The sequence below is a fragment of the Labrus bergylta genome, chromosome 11, assembly GCF_963930695.1.
Source record: "Labrus bergylta chromosome 11, fLabBer1.1, whole genome shotgun sequence".
NCBI classification, from domain to species: domain Eukaryota; kingdom Metazoa; phylum Chordata; class Actinopteri; order Labriformes; family Labridae; genus Labrus; species Labrus bergylta.
The window spans coordinates 4,115,001-4,130,000 of record NC_089205.1 but is presented as its reverse complement, the minus strand read 5'-3'; the positions used below and the strand labels follow the sequence as shown (position 1 = coordinate 4,130,000).

The window sequence follows — 15,000 nt, the reverse complement described above, 5'->3', positions numbered from 1 at the left end:
GCCTGGAGGACTATAGCCTCTGTACATGGGGCTGCCAGCACCCTGAAGATCTGTTTTTTGAATCTTTGGTACAATTGGATACCATTGATTATGGTATAGGGGCGGCTGTGGCTCAGTTGGTAGAGTCGTCGCCTCTCAACCGGAAGGTAAAGGGTTGGAGTAATCAGAAGACTAGAAAAGAGGTATATAAGCTCAAGTCCATTTATCAATATTAAATCATCCAACATGTTGACAACTTTAATCTATTGTTTTCATTTAATTTACAGAAAAACAAACAATAAATCTTAATTAATTTACATTTAATTTTGGTCTAATTTTATATTATGTTGTTTCATTTTGTCTGGTTTTAAAGTTTTAATTGGGACTGTTGATGTTGTCCTTGTGTTTGTTGTGCTCCTGCTTCAGACTAATGTCCTCCTGAGGGAAACGTTACATAAAATAATTTTAATCTAATTTATGCATTTATTCGTGTTCTTTGTCAGGTGATGAACTACATAACTAAAACTCCCTGCACTAGCATCGTATAGACACTAGACACTGGACTTTTAGTAATACATGTAGTGAACAGAACTTATTGAAGAAAGGGAACTATGACATTAGAACATCTCTAGTAAAGACACTTAATGGTAATCTCTGTCAACCTTCAAATATCCTCATCGTTCTAACTTTGTTTCCGACTGCTAATTTAGCTTTTTTTTTCTCCTCCTACTACTCCTCACATCTCTCCATCTGTGCCTGAGGGGACAAGCTGATACCGACAGAGCGTCTGCTTTGAAGTGTAAAAAATAATGACGGAGTGTGAAATCATCTATGAGAGCAGAGAGAGACTTATAACTCAGGGTCAAACAAAAACCTCTCTTGAGTTAAGTTGTAATGCAAACCTGCACTGTGGGCACTTGCACTACCTTGAATTTCATACAATCACACAGAGATATCTGAGCTGAGACAACAACATCATAATCTGATAGGGCCACCTGCTTTGCTTGCTTCCGGACAGAGCTTCAAATGCGCTGCGATATGATCACCGAGCTGCAGCACAGGAGCACCGGTTAATGACGGTGCTACTTCCAGACAGTGATGCACCTCTCCTGTTTCAGGAAGGAGACTAATGACATTTATATGACCTTGTTAAAGGCTCCTTATTGAGGCAGATGTATGATGACCCCATCAGCTGTAATACTACCCTATTGGTCCGAATATATAAAACGTTTTCACTCATGCACTACTGAAAATTAAAAAAAATACGTAAAATGTCCCTCACAGCAGGGGGTCTCAGGAGGAAAGACAGGAGTGGTGGACAAAGCAACAGAGTGCAGCTATGTGCATATGTTGCGACCTAGAAATATTTGTATGCAATTCAATTTGACAGAAGAAAGCACACTACACTATAAGTTAGAAAGAACTGTATATAATATTATTTCACATTTGTTTAATTTGTTAATTTAAAAACATACAGGTAATGTAATGTCATCTTAGTTTACACAAATTAAAAAGTTGTTATTAACTCTTTTAATTTTAGGTTTTGATATATGACGTCGTCGGCCTGCGTGCAGAGGTGAGGTAGATAGTCGGGGTCATGGTCAACAGATAATGCGCATGTATGCCGTTTTTGTTGTGAGGACCCGATGCTTCTTAAGAGAGATAATCATAAAAAAATACAACACCGGGAAGAATAAAGTTGCCAAACGGAAGACAGAGTCCTGGTCTTTTCATGGGTGCAACATATACAGTCTAAAGTCTCTGTCATCACCCTCTCCTGCTTAGTGCCTTCCTTTTTCTGAATATTTCCTGCTGCAGTTCTCACATCAGCTCACCTCGACAGGTCACACCTTCACAGCACATTCTCACACAACAGGCTGCTATGCAAAGTTTGCATCAGTATAATTCAATCATATACATTCACAGGCCACCAACGAAGAGGCGAGCAACTTGGGATTAAATGTCTTGCCCAAGGACACATCGACACACCAAGACAAATTCCTTGTATGTGTAAATGAACTTGGCAATAAAAATTCTGATTCTGATTCTGACATGTGCGGCTGGAGCTGGGGATCAGGAACCCCCCGACCTTCCAGTTGCAAGACAACTCTACCACAGAGCCATATAGCCTACAATTCACCCAGACAATGTCAGGAAGTTTCCAGGAGTTTTGTGCAAGTTTGAAAGCACTATGAGGGGCTCTTCCTATAACAGGAATGTCTTATATTCGGACAAATGTTGTGTGTTTTTTTTTTTTTTTTTACTTATAGGGCTGTATTAATAAATCCTCATATCATGAGCATTTGATATGAAAAAATCACGAAGTCTGAATTAAGAAAATGACTTCATGTCAACAAGGAAAAGCTGTTTTTTTTTCACCGCTTACTTGCAAATTTTTTACTTGAGGATGGAGGCGTGAGAATAGTTCACACCATTATGATGCAGTAACATTAAAATCAAGCTAGCCTCAAAGTAACTTGTGCCAATTAAATGGTGAAAAAAAAACAGCTTTTCTGAGTTCTTTAGGATTCAGGAAGGACATGTTGTATTATGTAATAACATGAAGAACAGCAGAGAGACAAGAAACTGTGAAATATAAGCTCTAGTCAGACTTTTGTGTCAAGACATTTTATTTAAGACCCTGTGACATTTCGCCTTCAATATAAATTTGGCAGCGGCTTAATGGAGGTACGAAGTGATCCCTCCTCTGTGCGGCCTTCAGAGGTAGCAACAGAGGCGTTACAGGGGCGAGACGGGATCTGCAGAGAAATGGTGCTGTGTGTGTGTGTGTGTGTGTGTGTGTGTGTGTGTGTGTGTGTGTGTGTGTGTGTGTGTGTGTGTTCACATGGAGCTCCTGCTCTGCCTTGCTCTCTTTTGCTTCTCCAACGCCGTAACACGATGTGAATTGACAACAATATTACGCAATTGCTGAATCATTAGGGACGGTGGGGCCAGTTTAAAGTGCTGTTGCAGAATCACACTCTGAAAAGGGCTGAAGATAATCTGCACTTTAGCATTTTGTTTTATTTATACACTTCATGTCAGTGTAGCATTATTGAACTTGGGAATGCACATCTGAAATGTTTCTCATATCAGGCATACTATCGTCCCAGAGCCGGAGCCAGTTTGTGAAGACAGATTGAAAGTCGAATGAGCCGATATTCATCTGCATTTCAAAGATAAGCGGCCCCCTCCAAAAAAAAAAAGAGGGAGTGACTCAATAATTCATGAGAGTTATAGACTGCACTGCACCTCAGAGTTCCAATTGCTGAGATATACAGCACTGTAATGCAGCTCTCACAGATGTAGCAGAGATGAACTCACAAATCGTATGTAGGCATTTTTTCTTTCCTCCTTCAAATCAGCGAATAAGCAGAGCCTTGAGCTGAGCTGCACAGAAAGTACGCTTCCTTTGCAGACAGCTTGTTGTGAAACGGCAGAGAGAAACACTTGAGCAGAAAGTGAGAAAGTGAAGTGCAAATGTGACGCTGTGAATAGTGCGTTTTCTCTGGCACACTATTTTTGACTTCTCCCAGAAGACACAGAAGTTGGGCTTGTGTTTTCAGTTGAACTCTCTTCAGTTTTTATTTAAAAAACACAACAACAAAAAAACCAAACCCATTATCTGCACGGGAAGTGAGTGGGCGTCCAGTGAAATGAAGAACTCAAATCCTACTTGATAAACTGACAGAATAACCAGCTGTGTGTCAGCATCAAATAACAACATAGACGTTACCAGTTTGTCACTGTGAGACTTTAACCGAATAAAAATGACAAAAGCGGCCTTAAAAATGTCTTTCCTGCGTTCTTTGTTCTGTTATGAAACAACTCTGAGAAACTTTAGAGATGGGATGAGAGAGACGACAGAGCGTCAGACACAGAACAAACTTCAATTATTGAGCAGAAACTTTTTTCTCCCATCACTCTGATAATAAAGCCGTGGATACAAAGACTGCAGAAACCAAGCAAAGAAAAGCTTCTTCTTCAGTGCAGATAACTCTAATACTAAAAAAAAACACAGAAATACGACAACAACCAGCCTTGAGGTGGAGATGGATTTGCATTGAACTACACAAACCTGCACACATATTTCTGATTTTAGTGGATCGTTCTCATGTAAATGTGGCCTCAGACTACTTACACTCTATGGATTGCACACAAATGTAATGCCACCCCTGCTCATGTCATCGCCCCAGTCCAGCCAGCAAAGTCAAAAAATGAGTCTGGACTTTCTGTGTTGTGGTAATCCAGGGGAGAGAGACGATTCAATCTTTGTTTGCCCCTTTTGTCTGCTGTTTTCCTCCCTTCTTTTGAAATGTATTGTATAAGGAATTATGTATATGATTTTCCTCTCCTGTATATTTGTGGGCTGTTGTTAAAACCACAACATCTTGTTTTTCCTTTATTGTAAGTGGCAATGTTTAAACATAAATAATAAAAAATTGATCACAAAACAAATAGTCTGGACAGGCCTATGCTTCAGGAGTCAGGATGGGACAAAACAGGAATTCATCACATAAGATAATTTTATCACAGTAAACTGAAACGATGCTCATCACTATTTGTTTATCATGAATCCACTGCGACGACCTGAATATCAGCAGAAACAAATAAAAAAGGGCAGAATTTTTATATAAATTGACAAAAAAAAAAACTGGAACCACAGCAAGAGATGCTGCCTTACCATGGCATGAGGAGGAATATTATTTAAAGCCAGAGGCTGTCAACTGTGTTTGCTGAAACACTCACAGACCAACAATCCAAACAATGGTGTGACTGGAACAACTGATAAGTTCAATCTTTCCACGCAGAAATAATCCTTTTATGGCTGAACCAGGACACCTGAAAGTCTGACAGGACATTTACTGGGTCATTCCTTTTAGACATAAAAAAAAGGAAAGCAGACAGGCAAGAGAAAGGGAGCAGATAGGAGGCAGTGTCAGGGCGGCGCAGTCATGGGCTTCAATAAAAGAGGTCGTGGCTTCCCTGCAGGGAGTTTGTCTCAGGCCCACGCTGTGGCCTGCCTGAGGGCCTATCATCGTCTGCAGCATCCATTCAACAAACCACTGCACACTCTGACACACACACACACATACAGTACACACTCTTGATATGTGACATCTGTCTGGGGGAAAGGGGTGAAAACCCTCACAGAGTTTAGTGTGTAGAAATGAGACATTTCCTCAAAACATCTGAAATCTTCCTGAGTGTCTCTTTGACATACGTCCTTCCAAGCGGCAAAATCTTTCCTGCCGGTTGGGAGGAGAGGTCTCAGTAGGCGAGATGTAACGTTTAAAAGGACACTGCCTGAGTCAAAGATGGAGGATGACATGACAGAATATGACATTATAATGACTAGGTGCCGTGACAATGTGCTTTTATGCGATTTTATCACGATCTTTTGGTGCCAACTCAATTTGTATTGTGATGGAACGAGAATTGCAATTGTGTAGTAACGATTATTGTGGGGTTCTGTTTTTCTGTAAACAGATGACATCACCATTATCCATCTCAGGAATCACATTGTAACTTGGCTTGAAAACGTCATTTGTTTTCTTCCTTTCACAGGAACTCCTTGGTGATATTTTTGGCTTCTTAACACACTCAATGTCACATCCCCTCCCCCGCTCACTTATGGTGAATTTTCCTTGAATGTTTCTTGTTTTTTTTAACATCGCTCTCTTAAGTTGATAATTTCAGCAAGTCTTCTCTCCTGTCTGTAAGCAACGTGCACTAATTTCAAAAAGTGAAGACATCACAAAAAATGGCCGAACTTTCACATGAATCAGTGATATCGCAGCATTCATTAGTGACTGTGTAAACTGCTGTTCCAGATGGGTTAGGTATTTAAGTGTTCAGCTGTGTTTACAGTGAGCGCCTGCCTGCAGCCCACAGGACGGATGTGAACTTGATGATCCAGGCCGAGTCTAAGACAGTCCCTTCATTCAGTGAGCGCTTAGAGGATACAGGGTGAACCATATGACAACTCCCTCCATCCACACACACTCTCACAACTCCTGACTCTTTTTCTGAATCGAATTCATACAGACAGCTCTTCGAGGAAATTACTGAAAAATGTTTCCCCTGGCTGTTCCTAACAAACTTAAATGAGATAATAAGTGACGCTTGTGCAATAACCCTGAGGTCTAATCAGCATCTTGATATACCACGTCTGTCAAATAGATAATATATAGTAATAAGAATATATGGAACCTAATTGTGCAATAACATGTTCATCCTTATGTGCACTGTGTCTTTTTTTCTAATTACTGAATACACAGACTACATCTTTAGCCCCTTTTCATCGAGCGGTTCAGTTTGCCCCCTTTTGACGAACCCATAACTCGCCATTTTTAAATATCCAGTCGACTTCGCGAAGATTACTGTCAAGGCTATTGTATTATTTATGTTAGAAAATGTCAGCTGGAAGCACTGTGCCATGGACGACCGCGGAGGTGCAGACCTTCCTCGGCATAATCGGGTTAGGGTTAGTGTTGCAACTGCAGCTCTGCTGTTGGCTCTTTAACTATTTAATCTATATCTTTTACATGTTTTATTTTATTGAATTGTGCACTGCCTGTTTTCTTTAGTTGTCTATCCTGCTCTTTGCTGCTGTAACACTGTAAATGTCTCTGTTGTGAGATGAGTATAGGATTATCTTATTTCATCTTATCTTAGATGGATTATCTATTTATGAGTTTGTTAAAACAGACAAAATGAGCCTCGTCCCCATGTCTTCAGGTAGCTTATATCAGGTTTCTATCCATCTGAAAAGACATGCACTTCCTTGCGTTGGACACTAGGAGGCTTCATTCACATATTAACAGACAACAGTCACACAATAGGCTAATTGGAAACAAGGTGTCAGTGTGTAAAGGCCTAATTTAGTTGTTTTCATGCACCTCAGTTAGGCCGACTGTTTCATAGTAGTAACCATTAACTGTAACTGTTTGGTCATTTACAGTAACTAACACATCTCTGCTCGTGTCATGACACAGCAAAGTCAAAGGGACAACTTCTCCCAGTTGTTCCTCCCGGTTGTTCCTCCAACTTGAAAGTGCCTTCATGGAAATTTTTTCTCAGTCGGACACTCATTTTTCCGATTATTACGACACCACTTGAATGCATGGTGATGCTGCGTTTGGGACTGTAAATATTCGGTTTGAACCGATGTCGTCCCCGTCCGGACTCCGACGACCTCTGACATAAACTGACACCCCGACTTTAAACCCCACAAACAAACCTAGACACAGAAACACACCGACACTCACAAATACACCCAGATATAAAAAACACACAGTGTGACGTTCACTTACGCTCTTGGTCTGGGGAAGCCCATGGATAGAAGCACATCCAGGCTGGAGGATCCACATTTCACTGAGCCTGGCCGGTTCTGCCGTAGCCTCCGAGGGATAATTTTACTGTAGAGGTCCTCTTTGGCAGCCATGGTCCACTGGGTCACCCAGTCAGCTACAAGCCGGATACAGTCCACCTCCACCACACACCATGAGATACGGCTGGGTCCGCACGACTGGAGAGGTAACGGCACCTACACGGAGCGGAGCTGAGACTCCGCCCACCGGAGGGGACAGCCAATGAGATCTGCTCACTGAAGAAATACGGCAGCTAGAATTCAACACAGTAGTGCACTAGAGCAGAATATGTGTGGTGTGGTGTGGGGGGGGGGGGGAGGTAGGCTTAGTGGATGTGATGTATATAATTTTACACAGCTTGAGATGTGATAGGCTACAAGCCACGCTGTTTTAATATTTAAAGCACATGGCCGGCTCTAGCTTTTTTGGTAGACCAATGATTAAACTCAGGACCCCCAGAGCCCCCTCAGGGTGCCTGAGTTTGGGAATCACCACTGTCTCTGGAGGTGGTCGGCATACAACATAACCACACCCTAGCATTTACAGGTCTACCTAAACACTGGTAACCCAAAAGAATACAACATTTATTTTATAATGTGTCGTAAGAAAGGCTAAAAGAGATTACAAGTCATTTCAATATACAGACTTCAGCACTGAGTGGACATACAATAGACACTAATAACTGTACCTCCTCTTGCTGGATTAGACCAGATTAAGGTCAGTATTTGATGCATTTATACAACAGAAATATTCAACATGTAATTTATTAATCAGTAAATTGGTGTCACCAGCTCTGTGTAAGCACAAACGTAGCCTAGTTTGAACAACATTTCTGGTTTAGGACAGAGTGTATGCCTTACAAACATTAAAGGTGTGGCCTTATAGACTCACTATAGGTCTGGTTAATGGGCCTTCTCTCCCCGCTCTACCACCCAGATGTAAACAGACTGACTGACAGCTGCTTACTCTCAGGATGAAGAGACATTTAGGAACATGTTGCATAATAGTAAACACAAAGAGACAAGGGTAGCATATCATTTTTATATTAAAATTAAAATTCATCATACAAAGATTACAACAAGATAATTTATTTTAGGACAAATCTAATGCTTGATATAATATCTTTTAAACATTGTATAACTTTTTTAGGAGTCAAACTGGAAATTAAATAAGATCCCACTGTGACATATGGAGAATAAATGGCTTTGGTAAGTTTTTCTTATATTAATGTTTTTTTTTTAATCAAAAGTTTGATTTTTAAAAAATCTATAAAAATAAAAATATTTTATTCAAAGCAAATACACAACTGAGTATTAGGGCCACATAGAGAGATTTTAAGATTAAAGTCTTAATGATACAAGTTGTACATTTATGAGAAGAAATTTGTAATTCACAGGGAAAAAGTCGAAAGATAAGAAAGTCTTAATATTACAGGATTAAAGAAGTAAATTCACAAGATTGTCATAAATAACCAAGATTAAAATGGAAAATTTATGAGAAGAAAGTCATGAGACTTAAGTTGTTATTCTACAAGATTAAAGTCATAAATTCACAAGATTGTCAGAAATGAACAAGATTTATGTTGTCCTCATTTGAGCGCTTTTCTGAAATGACCTTTCAAAGTAACACCTATAACCATAGATTTAAATAACAACTTTAATCTTGCAAATTTACATCTTACATTTTATAAACAAAAGACTTTAATCATTCCAAAATATGACTGAAATGAATTGAAATGACCCTAATACATCGTTATACAAACAGGATTACATTAAAATTATTACTATACATTCACTTGTTAAAAAACAACATTTTTATATTATGTATCATAAATTGTACAAAACTGGATAATTATTAAACGTCCTATGATCATTAAAGTCCTGAATCTCTTTTGATTTTAAACTAATTGAAATGTGTAGTCTGACCCCATTTTTTAGAGCTCACATTATTTGTTCAGTCTGGTTCATTTTCATTTTAACTACCACCAAAGAGGAATGAATTTTCCAGCTAATCAGATTTTTTTCATGCCTTCATGTGACTGATCACTTTGTTACGGATAATTCTCATGGTTTGGCACGTGGAGTCTTTGAGAGCGACTGTCTGTCGTACTCCTGATGGCCATGAGTTGTAGCCTACTTTAGCAGCCTGACGGAGTCCCGGGGAGATGTGAGTCAGTGTTGGCCGCTCGTCGCGCTGGCAGATGGGACGTACGGTGTGATGACACAGAAGACACAGCCTGCCTCCTGGAAAGCTTGCCTCATCTCCACCTAGTTGGAAAAAAGACAAACTGCATCAGACGGTGGGCTCGGAATCACATGTTCAGAGTTTACAAATCTGAAGAGAATTATCACAAACAGCACAGATCTGACGACTTTGATCAGTGTCTCATCATGTCAGAAATAAATAAGCAAAAGAGTATGCTATGCTATCCTGCAGGTGAGCACACACATAAACAGAAAAGGAGCTTAAGGCTCCTGATGTTGTTTCCTGATGTTTTGCCCTCTGTAGAGAAAGTTCCCCTTTTAGAATAGGTGATTTACTTTCTGCACAGCCTGGCCTGCACAGCAGATATGTTTGGTGAAATAAGAATATCAGGTCAGGAGATGTGATCAGTGCAGTCTTACCAATCTGGCATTATCCAGGCACAGACCCACCACAGCGCCCCCACTGCCGGGTAACTTCACCGCCGAGCCAAACTGCAGGAAGCACCAAAAACTTCATGAGCGCACAAACAGAAAAAACACATGCAAGGTACACCCCAAGTCTCTAAAACAGCTTCCTTCAACTGCATCCCTCTCTCGCAAGAGATCATTTGGACCACCGCCGTCCTCATTCATGCACGGCCTGCTCCGACCTCCACCTCAGCGGCGAGGAAGTGTGGACAACAGGAACGCGAGGAATACAAAAGAGGAATCCATCCTGCATATTATCCCATATTTTCTTTTGTAAACCGTATCAAGATAACACTTAAGTTATGAATTGGCGCGATGCAAATAATGATTGATTCTGTTGAATAAAGTTTATTTTGTACCATGGTTAAAGATGGCAGGTCCAGTCTGCTTCTGTTCAAAGTGAGGATGGAGGACTGAGGAAAATATCAAATTAGAGACTTGGGATGTTCCCACAGATGAAGAGTGGATCCTGCTAAATAAAACGTGTCCTGCTGTTAGCAGGTAGAAGAGACTTTGTGCACCTACCTTCCTCGCCAGCTGAGCCATCTTGAGGTTTCCAGGACCCAGACAGTCGTCAGTGTAGACAGTCCTGTGTGACATGTGACATTACATTAGCTGTGAGAGTCACAGGGATGTGCATTTCAAGACAACAAACATAATATTTAAAAGTCCCTGGGATCTATTCGAAGATTATTTGTGTTTCTGGTTAGACTTCACCGTGTTTACATCAGGTGTGAAAAAAAATAAAAAATAAAAATAAAAACTACACCCCATCTGTGTGGCCACAACGCCGGTAACAAGCAACAGATCGAATCAATCATTGGAGGATGAAGAGTGTGCTGTTTTACCGCCGCAGCTCAAAGTTCTGGTCCATCAGCTGTGCCAGGTGGCTCCAGTCTTTGTCCTGTAGAGCCGTCCTGAGGGGGGGGACATTTTGGGTCAGTGTGATGGTAACTGCTCTTAGTTGCTAAACTTCTTAAACACCACATAAAAGAGAAAACTCTGTATGGTTTTCAACAGCTAATAAACTCTTTTACATGGTTTGTCTATGAACCATTGACCGAATGTCAAGAGTGGAAACACAGACAGTACGGCAACATCTGTGGACTCTTATTTAGAGGGAGTGAGTGTGGTATTTTGGCCGTCGCTGTCTTGTTTGTTTTGGAACCAGAAGTGACCTTATTTGGACCCAGAGATGGGACTCGAGTTTCAGACCATAAGAGACTTGATATAGTTTATATTACGTTTGTTCTGATATCAGAATGAACATAACCGTAACCTCCTTGAGTGTCTTCATGTCTGTAGTTCACATCCCACACACATCTGGTAGTTGTACACAGTCCAGAGTGCTCTGGTGTGCCCTCTAGAGGTGTCCTCCAGTAACACATGTTGTGTATAGTCCAGTATACTATTATGTTCATGATGCAGCCGATTGTGTAAGCGAATGAAAGGTGAAACAGCAGAAATATCTCCAACCTTGGACTGTGGTGCAAATACTACACATGAAACCTCTGATCTAATGCGTTATCTGAAGTGAAGTATTGACCACTTTACACCTTAAAGAGGACATATTATCCCCCCTTTTCCACCTTTTCAAACAGTCCCCTGTGGTCTAAATGAAACATCTGTGCTGTGCTTTGGTCAAAATATAACATGAATCAAGCACCAGAGGAGGTTTGTGACCCTGTATAAACCAGCTCTCTCAGAACGCTCCGTTTTGGTGTGTGTGTCTCTTTAAATGCAATGACCCCCCCCCCCCCGAGTTTTCCCCATAGACATCACTCCTCTGTAGGGAGAATAAAAATGATGGACCTGTGCAAAAATTTTGCTCTTGTCTGCAGGTGGAGTCCATGGGTGGAGATACCAGGGGAGGGGAGGGGAGGGGATTTTTTTTACCATTATTCCACTGTGACATCACAAGGAGAGCAAATTTGAAACTGAGTATTTTTCTCTGTGTTGTAAGACTTATGCAGACCACAAACAAAGGACGTGATCGATGTATTTCACATTGGGTTACCCAAATATATGTTCAAAAACACTGTAGAAGTGGATTTTTCACAATATGTCCCCTTTAAAGAAATTCAACCAACCTTGCTTGATCTGTGAGCTCTGCAAAGGTCTTCATGGCTTCAACTACCAGAGGCTCTCCTGTGGGGCGACAGAGCAACATCAACCAAAGAACCATCCTGTCACCATTTAAAGCTCCTTTGAGGACTTTTTAGCTGCTTATAAAACACACTGAAATTAAAACTGAAGCCTTTATGTGAGATACAAATGCAAACCAGAACATCAGTATTAAGGCTGACAATTTCAATTAAGTTTATTTGATGCCTGAAATCCCAGCTGTGGTGTTGGTGTCACACTAAGTAAATTGCAGCTCGTTTGACGACAAAGCATCTGCTGTTAACATTTTCCAAAGCAAAGATTCACAGTGAGGGATTTGTTAAAAGCACGACTGACACGTCTACGGGACATAATGTGCAAAGAAAAAAGAAGTACCGTTATATGGAGTCTGATATGATAGGGTAATCCAATCGAATTTTTTTGCGGCTAAAACTTGAATTTTGTGTCGTTTAAAACTTTGAAGTAGATGTTGATAATTTCAATCCCAAAAAATCTGGATCATCCTGATCCCAGCAGAGAGCTGGAATCAGGCTGGATTTCAGGATTAAATTGTCATACATTTTTTAATGAGGTCATAATAGTTATGAAATGATGTTGATATTCAGACATTTTTTATGTCTTGCTCTATTGCTGTAGTAAGATAGTAGATACAGCCGACATGAGGGTTTTAAACAATTAAGGATTTATTCCCTATAAAATATTTCACCAAAAAGCTTCTATAGCATATCTGAAAGATTTTAGTAAAAGCAACTGTCAGGAGCTCTTATTTTGTGTGGATGGCAGTACATCCCCAGTTTTTAAAGACATTTAGGATACTCTGGACCAAAGGCACCACATGAAGCCACTGTAATGTCAACACTTTTTTTTTTTTTATATTCAGGTCTAATTACAGATTTTTTTCCTCAACTGTTTATAGGTTCTTGTTTAAATTTCACATATATTTTTATCCCTGCACGGGTTATGTACATTTCTTGTATAAGTCTATTTTTAATTGCACAGTTTAAGTTTGTTTCATCTAGGGGTATTCTTTAAATCTTTTTTTTCAGGTTAATATATATGTATGAGGGGGGGGCGTCTGTTTTGTAGTTAATTAACAAATGTTTCATGTCATGTACGTCTTTGTAACCTGCTACTGGATGCTTTGAATTTCCCTCTGGATCAATAAAGTATCTATCTATCTATCTATCTATCTATCTATCTATCTATCGTTTGAAAGGAAGACGTACCACTGAGCCAGCGCTGTCGGATGTTGCTGTGGATACGTCCGGAGTCACTAGGGTCGCTCAGGTAAGCCAGCCAGAAGGGTGGGAGCTCACTCATGTCCATTAAAACATAGTCTCCTGAAGATGTGAAACACACAGACACATGTTAAAGATTTGTATTTGTAAATCTGCTCAGCAGCTACAGAATGATGCTGACTTCAGTACCATATCCCTGCTCCTCCATGAGCTTCTTGCTGAAATCCATGTAGACTAAGCCTTCATAGACCTGCAGAAAGAGGCAAACACCTGCTGCTACTTCATCGATGACAAGTGTCACTTCATGCAGTGTGGACAGAGTGCAGAAAGTCTCACCTGTACGACTCTGTCCTGCAGGCCAGCCGTGATGAAAAGTTCATCCGTCTCCACGTTGAGGATGAAGTTGGCTCGGATTGGCTTCGGGAGATCCTGCAGAGTGAATCCCAAAATATAAATGAACACATTCTTAACTCTGGAGATAAGAGGCTCTGTGCCATGAGATAAGATGTCTGAGGTTTTGATTACAACAAATTGACAAGGGAGTGAAAAACCTGATTACATCGATACAAAGGTATACACAATGCTTACGTTTTCTGTTATGTTGTAGAATTTCATAAGACACTTCAGGGTGGCCGAGACGATGGCACTGTAAAAAGAAAAGAAAAAAAAAGAGGGTTGTTAACAAGTCAATTTCTATGCAAATGTTTACCAAACAACTAAACGTGCTTTACCTGCTTCCTGCGAGGCCCTTTAAGAAAACAGAGACAAATAACTCTGTCAATAGAGTTTGTTACTTACGGTAAGAAGACTGTGGTTTATGTTCATAGGAGGGACCAGTGTTTGAGTAGATACTCACCACTTGCCGAGGAATGTTGGTGTCGTACTTCAGAGTGAAGTTCTGCTTTGTCAGAGCAATACTACAGGAAACACACACACACACACACACACACACACACACACACACACACACACACACACACACACACACACACACACACACACACACACACACACACACACACACACACACAAGTTGAAACATAGTGAAATCTGCTCCTGTAACAGGAGTAGTGTAGTGTGAAATAAAACTTGGATCATGAAGCCTGGTGTTCCATTACAGTTTTATGGATTATCAGTGAAATATAAGGACTTCATTGCAGACTATTTTGTCGCTTTAACGTGAAAAAACAGACAGGGGATCAGTGTCACAAGAACAAATATCCATGTTAACGAAACATCTTTTTAGTTTTAATGGGCAAGACTTTTAATTTCCTTTTTGTTTGTTTTCCGGGGTGCCAGCCAGGCTGTCCCTGGCAAAAGTCATTTTGTTTGTTATTTAAAGTCACCACACTTATTGTAAAAAGAAACAACACAAAGGATGTAAAAGTATTAAACTAAACCACCTAAAAAATAAGAATTAGACAGAAAACTGCCACACAGGTTCACTTCAATAAATTATGCTTGTATTAGGTATTAGAAAACAGAAAACAAACCCAACAACACAAAAAAATGTATTACCAGCAAAATATTTTCAGTTTCTCTCTCTTCCAGTGGTAAAACACAAAAATTATCGTTCTTCAGGCCCTTAATGTTCAGTTCAAAAAAAGTTTCATC

The 15,000-nt window shown here is 40.2% G+C and overlaps 2 protein-coding genes across 3 annotated transcripts in view; both read right to left on the bottom strand.

The window, feature by feature from the left end:
- ubash3bb (ubiquitin associated and SH3 domain containing Bb) overlaps positions 1 to 7,556 on the bottom strand; it is a 33,606-nt gene extending 26,050 nt beyond the window's left edge. Inside the window, exon 1 of one of the 2 annotated variants that reach the window (XM_020657781.3) lies at positions 7,296 to 7,556. In XM_020657781.3, the coding sequence (XP_020513437.2) occupies positions 7,296 to 7,426 (131 nt within the window). In that variant the 5' untranslated portion in view covers positions 7,427 to 7,556. The remainder of the gene's footprint in view (positions 1 to 7,295) is intronic. The other variant, XM_065960007.1, reaches the window with a different exon arrangement.
- Positions 7,557 to 8,379: 823 nt separating this feature from the next.
- Positions 8,380 to 15,000, bottom strand: part of gkup (glucuronokinase with putative uridyl pyrophosphorylase) — a 25,197-nt gene continuing 18,576 nt past the window's right edge. Inside the window, exons 13-23 of the mRNA XM_065960008.1 lie at positions 14,243 to 14,303; positions 14,118 to 14,134; positions 13,975 to 14,032; positions 13,723 to 13,815; positions 13,576 to 13,636; positions 13,375 to 13,488; positions 12,115 to 12,172; positions 10,873 to 10,941; positions 10,550 to 10,613; positions 9,977 to 10,048; positions 8,380 to 9,619 (exon numbers count right to left, since the gene is read on the bottom strand). Of these exons, the coding sequence (XP_065816080.1) occupies positions 9,524 to 9,619; positions 9,977 to 10,048; positions 10,550 to 10,613; positions 10,873 to 10,941; positions 12,115 to 12,172; positions 13,375 to 13,488; positions 13,576 to 13,636; positions 13,723 to 13,815; positions 13,975 to 14,032; positions 14,118 to 14,134; positions 14,243 to 14,303 (763 nt within the window). The 3' untranslated portion in view covers positions 8,380 to 9,523. The remainder of the gene's footprint in view (positions 9,620 to 9,976; positions 10,049 to 10,549; positions 10,614 to 10,872; positions 10,942 to 12,114; positions 12,173 to 13,374; positions 13,489 to 13,575; positions 13,637 to 13,722; positions 13,816 to 13,974; positions 14,033 to 14,117; positions 14,135 to 14,242; positions 14,304 to 15,000) is intronic.